Genomic DNA, 20,689 nt, shown 5'->3' on the forward strand with positions numbered 1-20,689 from the left:
GCTCTATGGGATTCAAATTGGGAGGTCGAGCATACCATCCCAGATGTGCAATATCTTCAATTTCCAAGAAACCTTCAATCAGCTGATCTCTATGAGGCGTTTCTTTATCGTCCATCAATACGAAGTGTAGGCCACAGCACCTCGCAACGACGGCATATGAGGTTCCAAGATCTCGTCACGATACCTTACAGGAGTTAAGCCTTGCCAATTCACCCATACAATGTCATGAAGAGGTGTTCAGGTAGTCCACGTAATCGCTGAGCATACCATTAAAGAACCTCCCTGATTTCAGTCTCTTTTGCACGATATTTGGGTCACGAAATCCTGTTCCACGTTCCCTCCATATTAAAATCCGTCGAGAAACACTCTCCACACCATTTTGGGACTCACGTGTGAAGATAACATTTGCCCACTGTTCGGCCATTCGGTGGGATGTTGACGACTTCACTCTACACATTTCTTTCTGTGAAGTGTCAGAGGTACACAAACAACGGGCCCCTCACAATAAGTGGCACTCTGGTGAGATCTTCTGTATAACGTTTGCCTAGATACAACACATGCACTGCATCCTGCAAGGTGAGGTGCCAGTTGCCCTTTTAACCAAATAACGGTCCTCCCTTTCTCGTATCATACGTGGTCTGCCCTCGTCTTCGAGATACAGTTTCCGTCTCTACAAACAGTCACCACATCAAATAAACAACAGTGTGATTCACATTAAGCCATCGGGCCACATCAGGTTGTGACTGTCCTCCTCCCATTCTTCCATTGGCCCTCCACTGCAGAGAGCCTGGTATGCGTCTTCTCTGTATTATACTGCACCATCTGTGACTGTGTCTACAGCGATTGCGAATGTGGAAGTACCCAGCAAACACTAACCCATTGCTAGCTGCGCTGACTTCGTCGTGGGCGTGGTTGTCCGTTGACTGGAATGCTAACTTCCGTGTAGAACACGGTTGTGCAGACATCTGTTGACAGTTTGCATGATTACATCGTGAATTGGGCACAGGACGAAAAATCGCAGTTAGAAGCTTTAATTTTGGACACCAGTGCATTGCGGTAACCTTCTTGACTTTTAGGGACTCATCACAGTTCTGCTTCTGCCATAGTGTTTCGTCCTCAGACGTGCGTGTTTGGAGATATTTGTAAGTATTCTCCGTTTGTTGCAGGGATCCTTCTGGAGGAGAGAAGGGCAAGATGCTGATTGCGGCAGCTAAGGAGGGGTCAGTGAGCAATGTGCGAGCGTTGCTGACAGAGGGGGCGGACGTGGAGGCGATGGACGAGAACCAGCACAACGCACTGGCCTGGGCAGCAGCCAGGGGACACGTGGAGGTGGTGAGGCTTCTACTGGAGAATGGAGCTGATGTCAACGCCAGAGACCGCTGGCGGAACACGCCTCTGCATCATGCTGCATGGCATAACGAAGCGGCTGTGGTGCGGCTGCTGGCGGCATCCTCTGCCGACTGCAACGCCAGGGATAGCACTGGGGACACACCACTGCACGATGCGGCACGGCGTGGACAAGCAGACGCGGTAACTGCGCTACTGGAGGCAGGGGCCGACAGGGAAGTCAGGAATAACGGTGGGGACACGCCGCTGGCGCTAGCCGAGTGGAGCAACCACCAGCGGCTCGTAGACATCCTACGATCAAGCTAAATATAGTGCAAACGACTCTGGAGTAAAATAAAAAAAGCCTTCTATGTAATCTTTGTTACTTATAAAATAAAGAATACAGAAAAGTTTATCCTACAGTCTTGGTTTGCACCCTAATTTACGTAGTACATACAACGACGCAAGTACCATAACACCAAGAGTGTTTATGGACTACCATAAGTTCAAGGAGGGACTCTCCTTTTGGTGAAAATTCAAAACAAACCGAATAATTCTCTATTACTAATGAACACCAGTTTTCTACAATATTTTCTTACTGAAAAATAATTTTTAGACGCAAGTTTGGTGCTATGTGGAATTTATATAAAACTCTTATGAATTTCCTTATATCTAGATTGCCGACACATAAGCTCTGTACTTAAAATACATCTTCATTTGAGATCTTTCACTGAATTTACTTCTGTACCTAATGTGCTGACAGTCGAGCAACTTGTGTCTGCAGTTAAAAATTGGGGTTATTACCAGTACTTACGACACATTAGTTCCGATTCCAGACTGAATTTTGTTGTATACTGTCAAGCCGTCGAATACCGGCGGCCTAGGAAACCTCCTTCTCGGATCACTAGACTATACTTCTAGCAAATCGTAATAAAGAGTTTTATTACGAAATGAATCAATGACATTACTTAACTCTGACAATAACACAGAAGTGCTGCAAGCAAATGGCGACATGCAAGAAAGAAATCTCTTCAGTATAAACAATTCCTAAGTCACTGGTCTTGATGTCACTAATATCTGCTGTAGAAGTGGCCGCGACAAGTTGGGCGTGGCGCTCATGTTCTCTTCCCCTGAAGGCCGCAGCTGTCGCGTTGTGGTCCTAGATAGAGGTCGGTCAGCGTGATGTTGGGTGACGTCTTCTTCACAGCCCTGTCTTCTCTATCGTTCCCGACTGGGTGCCGGCGCTTGACTTTACGCCCTAACATTCCTCCCCCCAAAACGACGGACCTTCGTCGTATAAGGAGCGCGACAACGGGAGGGAAGGCAGGAGCGTGGAGGCAGCGGTGGACTGGAAACTGTGGCTGCAGCGGACGTCAGGCTTCCAGTTATAGACCGCCATCTGGCCTGCGCTCAGGTGCAAACGTCCCCCGGAAAACGCACAGAAGGGCACGCATCCAACTCCTGAGACCCATAACCAGATGGAGAAGCCGCAAGCTGCTGCGGCGTTGGCGGGTCCAGCTCCTTGGGTAGGACGAGAGGAGGAGGCGACGCCTCCGTCTCCACGGGGTCGTCCCGCGGTGTCGTGACGACACCCTTTGACAGCTGTTGTGGCCACAGCGTCCTCGGGATCTGTGAATCTGGTGGAAGAGATACACAACGATCACTGTGCACATTACAGTGGCGAATTTGATCCTGATGTCGGCGCTGCAGTCCGTCTGGGCTTGAAATGAGATACACGCAAGCACCAAGTCGACGAACGATCTCGCCTCGCGCCCACCGTCTGCGTCCATACTTTGACGCTGGATATTGAGGATGGTGGAGCAGGTGGAGTAGTGTCCGCCAGCGATGGTCCATCTTGTGGATGAGAACGATAGGAGGTGAGAAACCGTTGCTATAAGCGTATACCACAAGCAACCAAAAAGGTCCCACAAAATCTATGTGCACACGTTGCCATGGTGATTGCGACTTAGGCCAAGAAGAGAATTTTTATGGTGGAGCGGACCGAACTTCCCCACATGCGTGACGCTGTTCTATTTGGCTGTCCATACCCTCCCGAGTACAGTCGCGACGCGCTGTTTCGTAATCATCCCCCAGTGTCAGTCCACTATCATTTTGAACAAGAATCACCCCTCGCTTTATAGCGAGGCTTTGCGGACGTGCAAAGTATTGGCGCGCTACGGACTTCTTAATGCTACGCTATGAGCGAGGCAAAATTGTGCGAATGTAGGTTAGCAGAATCTCCAAATCTGAATCAGCTTCCGTGGCCTGTGCAATTTTCCTGTTGTTCAGAGGCAAAGGTTGAAGCAATTCAGAATCCTGACCATCGATGTGACAACAAAATGCTGCAGAAGCGTCAAAGTCTGTATCAGGGTCTATCGTAAGACATGAAAGTACGTCCGCATTACCATGTTGATCTGTCATAAGATTTACAATCTCGTACTGATATTGAGACAACAACAAAGCCGATCATTGCAATTTTTGGCCAGTAGCTACAACGACTGCAAAGGCTTGTGATACGTTACTAAGTAGAATTTCATGCCATACAAATAGTGGTGCAATTTGGTGACACCATGCACAATAGCCGGTGCCCCTCTCTCTATTCGTGAATAATTAAACTGAGCTTTGGAAAACACTTTTGATGCGAATGCAACAGGCCTGTCTTTATCACCAAATCTACGTGTAAGAACTGCACCAAGTCCATAAGAGGAAGCGTCAACTGGCAATACAGTTGATTTGTCAGGATCAATGTCAACTAAGCATCGATCACTGAGCAACGCATCTTAAAGTTCTCGAAAAGCTACTTGGCACTTATCTGTTGAAACAAAGGGGACATTCGTACGACGCAAGCGGTCGAATAGAGCTCCGATTTCTGCAGCATTCGGTATTAACCCAGAATAATAGTTCATTTTCCCTAAAACTGACTGCAATTCTGTGACATTGCGAGGAACTGCAGGTCTCGTATGACTAACAAATGCTGCTGAAGAGGATGTAAACCTTGACTGTTTATGACATGACCACCATACTGTAACTCATGTTTAAAAAAGAATCACACTTGTCCAGTCTACACTTTAGTCCTGCATCAGGTAACACACAAAGCACGCAAATCTGCAGTGTGTTCTTCAGGTGTACGACCTGCTACAACAATATCGTCAAAATAGTTTGAACAGTTTGGCACTTGAGCAGTCAGCTGTTCCTAATAACATTGGAAAACATCATGTGTGGAAGCACTGCCATTAGGCAAACGCAAATATTTAAACAACCCCAAATGAGTATTCACTATACACACTTTTCGAGATTCTTCATCGAGCGTTATTTGAAGACGCGCATCACACAAATGAATTTTTGAATAGTAGCGACCTGCGCCCAATTTATCAAAGAGATCCTCTGAGGGAGGTAAGGAGTAAGTATGAATCACAGTTTGTGGGTTGACCATGCACTTGAAGTCGAAGCAGAGGCGAATGCGACCTGAAAGTTTGGAAGAAAAACCAATGGGAACAATAGCTCCGCTAGCTTGCAATTCTTTATTTTCACCGGATATTTCGTCCAGTAATGCAATAGGAACAGTTCTAACCTGGTAAAATTTCGGTTGACCATAGAAATTCATAGTAGACCAATATGTGGAACAAAACTGTTGGCCTGGCCTTGCCTAAACGTTCAAAAAAGAGTTAAGGGAATTCTCTTAGTAAACTAGCTACACTGTCTTAAGCATTGAATGCATTGACTGCCAACACGTTGTACTGCATTTGAAAGCCAAACAAATCAAATGAATCAAGGCCAAATAAGTTCTCACAATCGCATGATTGTAGCACACCGAAAGTTAAAGTTCACGAATGTGAGCGATACATGGCAGGCAAAGTACATTTTCTGAGAACAGGAATGTCTTGTCTGTTATAAGCCATCGGTACATGCTAGGTTTATACAGGCGTGGGGAACCTAAAAGTTACGATTTAGCGATGTTACTGAGACACTTGTGTACAACTGAAATTTCACATGTTTTCCATTAATGTGCAAATGAACAATATGTTTTCCCACAAACTTTTTGTGCCCACCGAAGAAACTGCACTGAAGAAACTGTTCGCTTGCTAGTTATGATGGGCCTTGTGACTACAATTTCGTTTATGTTTGTTCTGTTCCATACATACGGATTGTACATGACCCTTCTTTTCCAAGCATAACACTGTGCTTGTCTAGACAGGCAGTCTTGGCGTTTGTGAATAGCACCAAGGGCATGACGTAACTCTGTTGCCTGTGTAGAGAGCTGGTTAGGCTGCATAGAGAACTGTTTACATGGCGTGGCGCTCGCAAGTGGATGCTGCCTAATGTGCCTGTCGGGAGCAAGGGAGTCAACCTGACAGATTGGCGGCTGCTTACATTTATCAGCCGACATAGCACCCGAATTGTGCTGATCTAGTATTTGCACTACTTGCTGAAATGATGGATCAGACAGTTTCAAAGTCTGTTCTCTAAGTGAGACATCAGTTACATTGTACACGATCGCATCACGTGACATAACATCTGAATATAAAGCACCACAAGCACTTTTGAATTAGCATTTCCTCGTCACACCATGCAAATCTGTTTCTTCTGACCGTTTCTTGCAACGAATGAATTGATATCTAGCTGCTACCAGATTTACTTGTTGGTCTTAATTAGTGAATCTACAACCTTATCATAGGAAAGTTCACCCAGAGTTGCCGGTCGGTGTGGCCGTGCGGTTAAAGGCGCTTCAGTCTGGAACCGCGTGACCGCTACGGTCGCAGGTTCGAATCCTGCCTCGGGCATGGATGTGTGTGATGTCCTTAGATTAGTTAGGTTTAAGTAGTTCTAAGTTCTAGGGGACTGATGACCACAGAAGTTCAGTCCCATAGTGCTCAGAACCATTTGAACCATTTTTTCACCCAGAGTTGCGGTAGGGAATAATCTCTGAATGAGACAAAACACAGCACTTCCTACTGTTGATAAGAAATAATGAAGTTCCGCAGTACCTGGTATGTTGTGACCAATTATGTGGGCTTCAAACTGTTGCAACCAATCTAGCCATTCGTCTTGTTGTTAATTAAACTGGCAAAAAGGCAGCGTGGCACTCGGAGCTAGAGGTGTGGTATTTTTCGTTTCATTAGTGGCTTGAGCGGTGAGTAGCTGCTGTAATGTACTCAGTAGAATTGCGATTTGCTGACTCCGAAACTGAAACATCTGTGTCAGCTGCGTTTCATATCTCGCTAGCAGCTGTGCATCTGGACCAAGGGGTGGGAGAAGTGGGTTGTTCGAATTGGAAGAGAGAACTGCAATAAACAGACAAGGCAGTCAATAAAAATAAGTACAGAAGCAAAGAAAATCTCCGCAACGCCCACCTGGAAACACTGATTAGCGAAAACAATATGAGAGAAACTATTAACACTGTGGTGCGTGAATTTCACTGCAGTGGACAACTTATAATGGTCAATTTTCTGGAATTTTCAATCAGTCATGCGGTTGCAAATGCATGCAGGACACAACACCAGTAGGGACTGCCGACTGCACTGAACCGTGTGCATTAGCAGCCTCAGGACTGATTGAAAATGCCGAAGAAGCGACCATTAACAGCTGTCCACTGTAGTGGACGCTATGCGCCATGGGGTTAAAGCAAGTAAACACACCCTAGCAAAGAAAAGCCAACGCAGAATTAAAGCGCCAGTGAAACAGAAAACAAAATCCGTGGTCGTCAGGGACTGAGTTCCCCTTAATACTCATCGCCAATGTTGTATCATGCCTAGATGCCCAGTATATTGTGCCTGGGGAACCTCCTTCTCGGATCGCTAGACAGCAATTAAAGCAAATAGTATTAAAGTGTTTTATTGCTAAATGAACCAATGGCAATACTTAACTTTGACAATAACACAGAAGTATTGCAAGGAAAGGGCGACACGCAAACAAAAAAATCTCTTCAGTATATACAATTCCTAAGTCGCTGGTCTTGAAGTGCCTAATCTTGACGCTGTGGCCGCGACCAGTCGGGACCTACCCTTATGTTCTCTTCGCCCAGAGGCCGCTGCTGTCGCGTTGTCGTCTTAGAGAGGTGTCAGTCAGCGTGCTATTTGCAGACGTATTCTTCACAGCACTCTCTGCTCTAACGTTCCCGACTAGCGTGATGGGGTTTGACTTTACACTGGAACTAATTGACTCATGTATGTGCGTAACAGATAGCTCATTGATCAATCTGTATAACTGCAGTGTGCCATCTGTAGCAATAATCAAACAAAGTTATGTGCTAATCATGTGAAAAGTGTAGCAGTTTATTTTAAAGAAGAAAGAATTGTAGAATGACATATAATCACAAGTAGAACCCACAGCGGTGACACTCCACTTACAAGACGTATTACCATGTATCACATAACATTGACCTGCACTATCGCATTACAGAAAGTTACAGAAATTTTTCCCTTTTTCCACACTTTGCTTCTGCCCCTCTTCAGTGAATTTTCCTCTGTCAGGCATCACGTCTACAACGCGTCTGGAGGGGCCGCCCTGCTACCAGATGCACAGCAGCCCTGGCCAGACAGCCGCCCCTGCCGATACAATGGCAATGTAATATAATACTATCGTAAACTATAATACTATAATACTATAATACTATCGTAAACCACGTTATATTCTATAAAATATGAACAATAGATCAATTTAGTTTAGAGTAAAGAAAGATGAAGGAGTGACCAGATGCACTAATACAGGTTTTGTATATATTATGTGCTGTTGGAATGTCACTAGGACTGCGAATATAGATTTATCTTGGTTTAATGAACTAATCGACTGAGTATCTCCAAACATCTGACCTCATCCATGCCAATCTGTACAAACCCTGAAAACATTGATCATACAAAGTCCAACTTACAGTTTCCTAGCAAGTTCAGTTATCCAAGATAGGGGCGATTACAACATCCAAGATGGTGGTGATGACGTCATCCAAGATGGCGGATTTTGGCATGAAGTTTGAATTTTGGCGCGAAAGTGCCAAGACCCCCCTCCCCCAGAAAAATGGAGGGAAGTTCAAATTCCAACATGGAGTAGTCGCCTTCCCTCCTACGGACACCTTGCGACAAAATAGCGCAACAGGACTAAGCAGAGTGTATGACCAGAAATCGTGTGACTGGAAGTGCAATCATCTCTGATTTGTAGAGTATAAAAGGATGCATGACATCCGCATCTTATCAGTCTTCTGTGGTAGTTGAAAGTTTCAACGTGGATTCCTCCAAAGTGCTTACCATGCCTCAACTATTAGGGAGGAGGACGAGACCAACTGACGAACGCTTTGGTTTATGGTTACTATTGGGGAACCTCGACAATCTGGTTTCTGACATTGGTAACATAAATTACACCGAAAATGGTGCGCGCCTTAGCAAGAAGAACTTAAATGTGCTTACTCCTATTACAGAACCCTTTTGCGATAACATTGTGGTACTTAAAATCTTTGAACAAGAGGACTGTCAGGAGCAGTTAGAGAAAGGACGATCTGTAATGTTAAAATAGGATATGTGTGGCTCATTTAACTATTATCTACGTAGTAAATTCTCCAAGTTCGTCACTGCAAGACATGGTGTCAAGGCGAAGCTATCATTTCTCCTACATGGATGCGACAGTGTGAAAGCTAGAGGAATTTTTGACAAAATCGGCAAGGAAGCACTGGAGACGATTTCGATCAAATATAAAAATCTATGGGCTATACCATATAAAGTGGAATTAGCGGACGTTAAACTGGATGTTCTAATGGAGGAGTTGCCCAGAATATTGTAGCAGCTACTTGTGGACGATTATTACCTTTTGAATTTAGACATAACGCTAGACTTTGCCGGAATTTTTAATGAAATGGAGAAGTGCGAGTACCTAATATCAACCCACGACTTCTGCATGAAAGCAGACTATCAGGGAAGCAGCAATGTGATTGTGGACAACGATATAACAGCTGGAAGAGACTGTTCAACGTGGATGAGGTCCAATTGTAGGGTAAAAGTATATAACAAATTTATATGACAAATCACAAGTCCAGGAGTAAATAAAGTTATAAGCGACCATCTTATAGATGTTACAGTGTCCAGACACACGACGTCAGGAAAATTTTACGTCTTCTTTGGCTAAGGAGCATGGCATTACCAGGCTGGAGGCCACAATATACAACTACAGAATGGATCGTGTGTTCGACCCAGTGCTAAGTTGTTTAAGTGTATTGGACACCAACAAGCAGTATTTAAGATGTGCCCCACTTTATTCTATGCCAATTGCATCCATGTGGTGTCAGATAACAAATAATTTACAGAACAGTTGCTGTGTGATGTTTAACAACGTTCTACAATTTGTCTACTGGGGTAATAAGAACACCCGAAAATTGACGGGTGTGCAAGTAAGCCTGCCGGACCCGCAAGACCGAGAATAGCTTATAAATTATGCTCTGTCTGCATGCAGTTTCAATTATTTACCTGTAAACTACGTGGAGATTTTTAACTTTGACTCCAACAAAGACAATATAAGACAACTGCTATAAAGCAAGAGTATAAGCTGCAATTGGAAGAGGAAGAAGCTATTGCCGATGTGCAGGCCAGGTTTATGGATTTAAACATTCTGTATGGAAAAATCTGACTACGAAAGTGAATACAAAATATTGGCATTTATAGTAAACAGCCATAGAATCTGGTCAAGTGTTGGAGTATTGGCCGAAATCGGTGGAATCGAGAACGTTTACTATATTAAGGGATACACGAAAAATGTGTTGATTAATCTCTATTCCCATTTGTATCTGCTTAAAAAGGGTGGTTATATTCTAAGTGTGGCGAGCTAGATGTTGTCCACCAAGCAACAGAACACCCATTTTCCAAGTTTAAAACTGATGGAATAACTACAGTTAATGGCAACTCGTTTGCAAAAGTAGTAAACCTAAAGTTCTACCGAGCGAGGTGGCGCAGTGGTTAGACACTGGACTCGCATACGGGAGGACGACGGTTCAATCCCGCGTCCGGCCATCCTGATTTAGGTTTTCCGTGATTTCCCTAAATCGCTCCAGGCAAATGCCGGGATGGTTCCTCTGAAAGGGCACGGCCGACTTCCTTCCCCATCCTTTCCTAATCCGATGAGACCGATGACCACGCTGTCTGGTCTCCTTCCCCAAACCAACCCATCAACCAACCTAAAGTTCTATACAGAAATCCCGCAAGAATGTGGAGCAGAAGAGTTGCCGACATACACACAGGAGGACGTGGAACGATTTAACAGCAGCGTCATGGAGTATATACGAGGAAAAATTAAAATCCTCAATGATTACGCCTAGAAGAACTGCAGGAAGGAACAGAGCTAGTAGTTAAATCCGTAAAACAAGTATTTTACAGGACGAAAATTAGATATGTATTAGAATTCGAGAATACACCTTCTCTGTATTTGTCAAGTTAGTGGTTGGAGAAAGAAATAGATGATTCAGATGCGGATTCAAGCTATAAGTTAAAAATTAAATTAGACATTATTAAAGCTAGACCTAACAAAAATTATGAAAGAGATCTTTTCTGTGTGTAAATGTATACGCAAAAGTTAATAAAAATTTTGCAAGAGGATATTTACGTGTCTTACTCGCTAACCTACCAAAAAATCATACCACATTTCCTACGTACATCGATCTATGTGCCAGTATTTCGGATGTGGAAGTGAGTGGTAGAATGACCTTGAAAAGTAGTTGAAAGCATATTGAACCCTTTCTCTTGCCTATATGAATATTTCGGCAGTTTGTGCATGCACATGAGCATGTGCTGGGTATGATATGCGTCCTGGCTCCATCGCTCTGTATTGCAAAAATCTGCTGAACAGAATTCTTGTACCTATTCCTCCTATACTCCTCCATTATCATATTCTTCCGTACGTGATGTAGTGAACTGAGGTTACAGGCCTCCCTCGAATGCCTGCATGGAATGCAGCTATTGAAAGATGCTCTATCATTCACATTATATCGGTCATCGAACACAGGACAATGGTTTGACTACGACGGCTCAGCAAAGACTGAATGTGCACCACCAATTCCAGTCATCTGAGTGGAGAAAAAAAATTGTCGCCATCTTGGATAACAGTACTTGCGTCATCAGCTGACGTCAAGACAGCGTCCTCTGTGTACCAAGCCACGTGGTGGATACACTGGGTGCAGCCATCTTGAATAACGGTACTTGCGTCATGATCTGGTGGCGAAAATATGAACTAAGTCAGTTGGAGTCCAGACCTAGTGGCGGACATACATGCTTGAAATTGGTTAGATAATAAAGACAAGTCCATTTTTCCCGCCATTTTCCTAGATGTGATGCATATCATGTTGGAATTTGAACTTCCCACCATTTTTCTGGGGAAGGGGGTTGTGGCACATTGCTGTAAAATTCAAACTTCCACCAAAATCCGCCTTCTTGGATGATGTCATCGCCACCATTTGGATTACGTCATCGCCCCCATCTCGGATAATGGTACTTTGTCCCAGTACCACTGTTGTTCCGATACTCACCGGTGTTGATGTAGAAATGTTGAGCTTCCCAGAAGAGCAATGTATGATAGATGATAGACTGGTGTAACGCTATCGGACACTAACGACCTAGATTTGCTAGGTAATTTAAGCAAAAGGCTTCAAAAATAGCTATGTGTAAGCTTTCAATATAGTAACAAGTACTGTCACCAAGTTATTACTGAACAATAGGCACTCATTTCTAAAGCCGCTGCTGGGACTCCCTGCTCTGCCGATCTCTCGTCGGCTGCTGCTCTTTCTCTCTGTATTTTAATTTCATCTGCTTGTAAACTATTAAGGCTATAGTGGTGACAAATATGAAAGAAATTGTTCAGAACCATTTTGTAAATATCCTTAACAGTGCTTTTACACACTTGGAGGTTTTCTTAAACTTTCTTTGTAAATCTCATCGCACACGAAAAAAACCATAAGCTTCAGGTTGTAGTTTGATAGTTGTTGGTATTGTTGCCATTTGCTTGAAAGTAATCCATAACTGCCTTTTTAGCTTTCCGTATGGTAAAATGGCAATCAGGCAGAAGACGTCGATTTAAGGCAAATTTAAATATGTTAGTTCGAGGTATGAATCTCCCAGAGTTTTTTTCGATAAGGCTTCTCAAAGCTGGCCGTTACTAAAGTTTTGGTTCTTCAATGGAAACAGACTTTTATATCTTACGTGCTGACACTTGGAATAGGAAGTGCAGATATTTAGGAACACAAAGCTGGTACTGACATTTACGCTGACATTTATCGGCAACTAATCTAACACCTCTGAAAATTTTTCTTATGTTTCTGGAACACAAACAGCTGTCCATCTTTCCTCTTGTCCTGATACACTGCTCTACGTTGTTCCCTTAGACTGCAGTGTGGCGAGCATGTTACACAATAGCCTGTTCTGCACAACAAATTCTCCCAGAGACAATAAGCTCAATCTTGCTACTAAAGTAGGAGGCATATTTCCTCACTCTCCTCAACAACGCAAAAGTAATGTCCGCAGCTCGTGGTATAGTGGCTAGCATTGCTGCCTCTGGATCATGGCGTCCCAGGTTCGATTCCCAGCCCAGTTGAGGACTTGCTCTGCACAGGAACTGGGTGTTTGTGATGTCCTCATCATTTCATCATCATCATCATCATCATCATCATTCGTGACAGTGGCTAGATTGGACTGCGAAAAAAAATTGTACTGTGTAAAAATTGGGATTTTGTATGGGCGCTGATGACCATGCACTTGAGCGAAACCAAACATCATCATCAACACCAAAAGTAATTTTGGCAGTACTGTCAGCGAACATCAGCCCAGTCAAACTTCACGCTCTGGCAGGTCCAGCTGTCAGGCTATTACTGTGCTGGACTGGGTGGGCAGCAGCTCACTGCTCTCCCCTCACCAGACGGCCTCTGGCCGTGGGCCACTCCCTGACGCTGCTATGGGCTTCAGTCCCAGCTCTAGTCTGATGCTTTCCTCCACACTACTCTACCCTCTGTCGGTCCCTCCAATTCTGCATAGCTCTGAAACCTACATCGATTCGAGCCTGTTTCCTGTGGCCAAGCCCTGGTCTCCCACTGCAGTATCCATCACATCCCCCAGACCATCACAACTTTCCTCCATTAGCAAATTGATGGTTCTTGATCCTGATCCAATTTAGTACTTCCTCACTAGTTACCCAGTCTAGACACTATAATAGTACCACAGTAATTGTTTATATGTCTGGAACAGTTTTAAGGATTACCAACACAGTTATTTTGTCGGGTATTCTACATCTATAAACTTTATTTTTCCTATATGGGTTCTTTACTGGTCCCATTTTCTATGACTTTTCATAAATATTTCTTAGGTAGACGTATGAAAGAAATTACCCAATGGGACAATTCTGAAAAGTATCCCAAACAATAGCTTTCGAACAAGTCCAAAACTATTGTTTTTTATCGCCCCAATTTGATTATTGTGTTGTGCAGATCCATTGTCGATGAGCAACGAAGCTTTGTTGCTCAAGTGGCGTAGTTTGTGTGTGTGACATTTCAGTTGTTTCGTAATGGCGGTTCAAAGAGACGGTTTGTCTGATGAACAAATTTTAAAATATTTGATCTCAATGTCAGATGGGGAATACGAAGGGGAAGATCCTTATTATGTTAGTGAGGCTGGTGAATTACGAGATGATGACGCTGTAAACGCTGTTGATGATGAGGAATATAACCCTCCCATCAATGAAATCAGTGACTCTTGAGACAGCGATGTTGCATCTACCGGACAAGAGCAAGCCGAGAAGTTGCAAACCAGTGTTGCTTTACCTACAGCAGGTACCTTTATATAGCCGTTGTACTATATTTTGATATTTTATCGCTACTGATATTTCAACAAGCGTTATAAATGTGTTCTGTTTTTCTGTATTACAATTTGAAATTTATCGTTTTTGTAGTGACCGAATTATTCTATCATATACTGTATATTTAGGTACATCAAATAACACTGTGCGCTTACCTCCAGCTAACAGCACTAGACGCGACCGTGGCAGAGAGAAAGAAGAAATTCAGATGGAAGGAAATCCTTCCATTGGGAGTAGTGAGACAGCTAATGACGCAACAACATGGACTGTTACACATATGAAAGCTGTTCCTGGAAGACGTTCACAGTAGAACAACTTGAAGGTAGCACCGGGACCTACTGGGTATGCGAAGAAGACTGTCAGGAAAAGTGTGTACTGTAGTGCATGGAGACTGCTAATTGATGACAGGGTGCTACAAAATATAAAGAAATGTACAGATAATAGAGCACACCAAGAGCTACATGATGATGATCGGACCATTAGCATCGATTCAATAGAAGCCGTAGTATCACTTACGTATTTACGAGGCGTATATATAGAAAAAAACTTTCCTTTGAAGCTGTTGTGGTCGAATACATAGGGGCCAGCATTTTCTCGGAACACAAAGAGCAGAAATAAGATCATTGAAATATTTCGGTTTATGCGATTTGACGAAAAGAGCACACGTCACATAGACTAAAGACAGATGGTTTTGCACCTGCTGTCCCTGTGTGGAATCCTTTCATTGCCAAATGCTTGCTGTGTTATATTCCACGTGAAAATAGCACTGTGGATGTGCAACTGTTTCTGTACAAGTCTAGATGCTCTTTCATTCAATACATGACCAATAAATGAAACAAATTTGGAATAAACTTTTCTCTTGCAGTTGATATGAATTCTAAGTATCTGGTGAATGAGTTTCCTTACCTAGGCAGAGATGGGCAGCGTCCTACAGGTATTCCCCTTGCAGAACGTGTTGTAACGTGTCTTACGCAGCTTCTTGTTTCTGTGGGAAGAAACATAACCTGCGACAATTTTTTCACAACAAAATGCCTTGCAGAAATTTAGAAACGTAAGAGTACAAGCATTATAGCCACAGTGAAGAAATCTAAATACCTCCATCAGCAAAATCTCCTGTCGCACCTTCGCACGCAACTATTCTTTGTAAGTCAGGTGATATGACTCTGACATGCTATCAGTAGAAAAAGAACAAAAATGTGCTTATTGGGAGTTCAATGCATGACACAGTAACTATCGATGAACGACATCTTAAAAAGCTACCGGAGTCAGTGGCCTATTGCAGTAGCATTAAGTATGGCGTTGACGTAATCGATCAGATGGCTCGGCTTTACACTATGAAGTATGGATGCTGCAGATGGCCCATGCGCGTTTTTTCTTATGCTTGGGTTCTCTGTAAAGAAGTAACAGGAGGAAAATTAAGCAGACGTTAGTTTATATACAAATTTGTAGAAGTGTTGGCTTCAGCATAAATGTCCACAAGGGTACAAAATACTTTTCCTCATAGAGTATCACAACATCACAGCATTCGGAGGACTGGTCAAATTGGAGGGTGTAGAGGCAACAATAGAACCAAGCATTTATGTATAATGTGTAACGAGTACGTTTGTGGCAAGCCGCGGTGGCCAAGCGGTTCTAGGCACTTCAGTCCGGAACCGTGCGACTGCTATGGTCGCAGGTTCGAATCCTGCCTCGGGCATGGATGTGTGTCATGTCCTTAGGTTAGTTAGGTTTAAGTAGTTCTAAGGTCTAGGGGACTGATGATCTCAGCTGTTATGTCCCATAGTGCTCAGAGCCAAGTATGTTTGTGGACCATGTTTAGGCATTGCTGAGTACACCTGTGTGAGGTGTCACAACGCAGCAGGTGGTTTTGAATGAGTAAAAGCAGGGATATAAATTTTTCCTCCTCAATATATTGTGCTTTTCCGATATTTCTGTTAAAACACATGGTTTTCTTTTCAACAGAAAGTTATCTATTCCACATTTTGTTACATAATACTTTGATCAATTTTTAGGTTAAAAATGTTCATTGCATCATTTGATTCTATAGAAAAATGTAAAATTTCATCGTGGTAAACTGTGTAAGTTGTCTGAAATAACTTGTCTTCTTTTGGTGTAAAGGCTTATTACATTTACTGGTTGCGACAGAGCTCAGTATCGTCCAGTGCTGTCTCACATTGATTGGTTGGTGGCTGTAGTAACTGTCATTCAACTAATTAGTATTTATTAATAAATGAAACATCATGACTGAACTTTCTAGAGGCTCTATTAGTTTACACCACGAGCTGCCAGACATCATCAGGTCACATAAATATTTACATGACATGATTCAAGATAAGCGTCAGTTATCAAGTGAGATGAACAATAAAGATTAATTTTGGGTTAGCTCACTATGTAGTATGACGACTATTTATTAATCTCTTGTTGTAATCAGTGAGACAGTTGTGAATTGCACATTGTCGAAATGGTGTAACTCATGCTTCTAATTCAACTACACGGCCTTATATCATGACCTACAAGATTCGCATTTTAGATCAAAGTATTCATACAATACTCGTTTGTAGTTGTGATCCCGGACAACTGAGCAGAGTCAATGATAACCATTGGCAGCGAGTGCTTAATATTGTTCCTCCAAATCAGTAACTATACTCTGGAATGCATAAAGCATTTCACATTATTTATAATATTCTGTACGGCACCAGAAATCTTAAGAAGTCTTAAATTCAATGCACCTGCTGCCACTCAGCGTCAGAAAGAATTTGGCTGAAGGCTATAAAAATATGTCTTTGTCATTATTAAGATACGTGTGACACTACAATCTTTAACTGGAGTGGATATATGCTTTTAACATTTACGATATTCTACTAGTGACAATCGCGGTGTTCAAGATTGTATTTCACTTATTCCCTGGATTTACTGTAAATGTGCTCCCCATTTAGGCCAGTTTTAAGGAAACATCAAAGGTCAAAAACCCAAGAGAATTGGTACATCTCACCAAGTGTCATAACGAGATATTGCTGTGAAAATGACTTCCCGTTGGTTATTAGAACTTTAAGACGGACACTATCAATTGTATACTTTATTTCATTGTTCTTGAGTTTTGCGATGACTGCATCAGTTGTACTTGCATTAGAATGTAGGCAAAGCAGTAGATCATTCCTTCAGTTAACCAGTCGTCTTCTCCTCTGGGGATGGAAATACTTGACTCTTCATATCACTGTGTCACCGGTGATATTGTCGGTTGGGTAATGTTTGAGATCGTTTGTTGAACATTCAGAAGAGCCATACTGGATTCTCAACTATGGGTGTATGCCATTTTGTGACAGCAACACTCTCAGGGATGGGAAACACAACGCTAAAAGACGCCATGCCTGACATGATGCTATATTGCATCAAAATTTGAAGATGAGTACAAGCAAAAACTCATGTTAGGGCCCACTGAATAGGAATCGATTAATACATCGCAGTGGTGTATCCTCTAACAATTTAACTTTGAAATGCTGTCTTCACTGGATTTACGATAAGAGCAGTTATTTACATGAAATGAAATGAAATGTCGTGTGACGAGGGCCTCCCGTCGGGTAGACCGTTCGCCTGGTGCAAGTCTTTCGATTTGACGCCACTTCGGCGACTTGCGCGTCGGAGTTATTTACATGAATTGATAGTTTCAGAATATTGATCATAAAAATGTCCGATTTCAGGCATCATGCCGGCCGCTGTGACCGAGCGGTTCTAGGCGATTCACTCCGGAACTACGCTGCTGCTGCGGTCGCAGGTTCAAATCCTGCCTCGGGCATGGATGTGTGTGATGTCCTTCGGTTAGTTAGGTTTAAGTAGTTCTAAGTCAAGGGGACTGATGACTTCACATGTTAAGTCCCATAGTGCTTAGAGCCATTTGAACTATTTCAGGCATCATGTTGAGATTGCCACACTAGTTACTTTCCTTCTGGACTATTTTTCGACCGTGCCTGTCTGAATAAATATGTAAAAGTTTTGCTTTCTTTTTAATTACCGCTACCAGTCACAAAGATTGCTAACTTATTATTTATTTATTTAGCGACATGTTTCGAGGGTTAAACCTCATCTTCAGGCTAAATGGCACTACAAAAACAACTTTTGAATAAGATCATACTGATAATACATAATCTTTTCGTAAATGCTGTGATCATCCTGTGGAAGAAGAGAAAACTTAGTAAGAGGCGATGTCACTTTGGAAGCTGGACTGATGTTTGCACGAAAATGTTGTGTAACGGTCACTCACTTTCTTCTTCTCGCGTGGCAGTCTCATTGTGATATGTTGTGATGTATCCATTTCCGTGAATCTTTTGGTCACTGTTCACAAATTTTCAGTAGTAAATAATAAAAAAACCTTTGCATACTTTCCTTCTGCTCGATATTCAGTTTTAGTTTTGTGCATTTACAGTACAGACAGAAGCGTCTTTCTAAGTGGCACAACATCGGAGGTGACTTAGAAAAGTTCTCAAATGAGCCACACTCACATTCCACTTCTGTTGCCACAACACAGTTTCATACGAGGTGATCCTCGAGGAGCAGGGTAGACACACACAGCATCAGCTTGTAAGCAGTCAGTGAGCACTTCACATTTTTATTCCCATGACGCTGCCCATAATATGTTCATCACTGATACCTCATGATTTCACATCAGTCCATTAGTCCACGATATGTGATTTCAGAACTGTACCATATGAGATCCCCTCCAGCAGTTCTACAATATGTATTGTTCCTTATCAGTTGCATACAGTAGTCAATTTCGACAACCCCCAAACGGCTTATGAACCCCATTAGTTGAAGATACTGTAAGTGCAATCATGTTCTCCCAAATTCCTTTACAGATATGCCTATTATTTCAGTAGCATATGGCAACATCTTTGTACCACACACTGGCCAGCCTCTCAGGCAAACGAGCGTAGTTGCTTGGTTGCTTGGCTTCTACAGAGTGCAATCTTTTTTCTGCACTGATTGCTATGACATACCATACTTGTATTGAGGTCGTCAATTCAGACCCAACTCAGCTCGCCGAGCATGAAAAAGTTCTTTACATCAGTTTACAAATAACAGAATATAAGTTAGGCAAAACTGCTTAGCTAGACAAGATTAAGAGTGATTAGCACCTTCAAAATCTAGATAAATTCTCTCTCTCTCTCTCTCTCTCTCTATATATATATATATATATATATATATATGTATATATATATATGTATATATATATATATATATATATATATATATATAATTGATCGTGACCGGGCAAAATATCGCACGAAATAAGCGTCAAACGAAAAAACAAGAACGGAACTTGCCTAGCTTGAAGAGGGGAACCAGATGGCGCTGCCATAGGTCAAACGGGATGGAGTTGATTGCAGTTCTGCCATGGGTTTTTATAAGGATGCACTCAGGTACTGTAGTTAATAGTAAACGTGTTGTTAACTAATGGACTGGGCTTCAGAAGAGATGATATTATAAATTGCTATAATACACACACATATAGACCAATGCCAACCCATGTGAGCTTGAAGAGAGGTGACACCACCACATATTTAGTATCAACATTTAGCCAGACATCCATGGGAGCAGAGTGCTAGGTCCTTACATTCTACACTACACACTGAATTGTGCTAGAAATCGTCACTTTCTTTGGAACCAATTGCTGGAGAACGTTGGTACATGCATTAGGTGAGGCGATACCTAACATCAGTCTTTGAGGAGTGATGGATTAGTTGTGGAAGACCAATACCTTTGCCTGCCTGTCTTCTTGACCTTAATGTTGTGGGCTTTTGCCTTTGGACACATGTAAGGACCTTGCCATATGCAGTCTCATAAATGATGTCGATACACTAAGAGAATGCTTGTTCAGTGCCTGTGACACAATCTGACAACAATCAGAAGTGTACCAACGAATGCATGATGCACATCTTGTGGAGACTAGCGCAGAGACATGGTGACCATTGAGAGTAGTGATTGTAGACTCGAAAGACACAACCTGCACCACCTATGTTCATAGGAATTTTTTTCATCCCTTGTTTCATACTGGGTGGTCCATTGATAGTGACCAGGCCAAATATCGCCACGAAATAAGCATCAAACGAAAAAACTACAAAGAACGAAAGTCGTCTATCTTGAAGGGCAAAACCTGATGGCACTGTGGTTGGCCCGCTAGATGGCGCTGCCATAGGTCAAACGGATATCAACTGCGTTTTTTTTTAAAAATAGGAACTCCCGTTTTTTATTATATATTCGTGTAGTTTGTAAAGAAATATGAAGGTTTTAGTTAGACCACTTTTTTCGCTTTGCGAAAGATGGCGCTGTAATATTCACAAACGTGTAAGTACGTGGTATCACGTAACATGGAGCAACTGTCCATGGACGATTGTGGAGAGATCACACTTTGCTTCCAGCACTATTTTCCACACATTCTAATATCCATTACTCCAAATCAGGTGTGGGTTGTTGGACGACTGCCACTGTCCTGATGCAAAGGATCACATTTTCGATTGCCGCTGGAACAGGGTAATCAACATATGAAGTTGTTACCTGT

General features: G+C 42.6%; 1 protein-coding gene across 1 annotated transcript in view; it reads left to right on the forward strand.

Moving 5' to 3' along the window:
* LOC124553313 (60 kDa lysophospholipase-like) overlaps positions 1-1,653 on the forward strand; it is a 117,577-nt gene extending 115,924 nt beyond the window's left edge. Inside the window, exon 4 of the mRNA XM_047127191.1 lies at positions 1,167-1,653. Coding sequence (XP_046983147.1) covers positions 1,167-1,653 — 487 coding nt within the window. The remainder of the gene's footprint in view (positions 1-1,166) is intronic.
* The last annotated feature ends 19,036 nt before the right edge of the window (positions 1,654-20,689 follow it).

This window comes from Schistocerca americana, chromosome 11, assembly GCF_021461395.2.
Source record: "Schistocerca americana isolate TAMUIC-IGC-003095 chromosome 11, iqSchAmer2.1, whole genome shotgun sequence".
Classification (NCBI taxonomy): domain Eukaryota; kingdom Metazoa; phylum Arthropoda; class Insecta; order Orthoptera; family Acrididae; genus Schistocerca; species Schistocerca americana.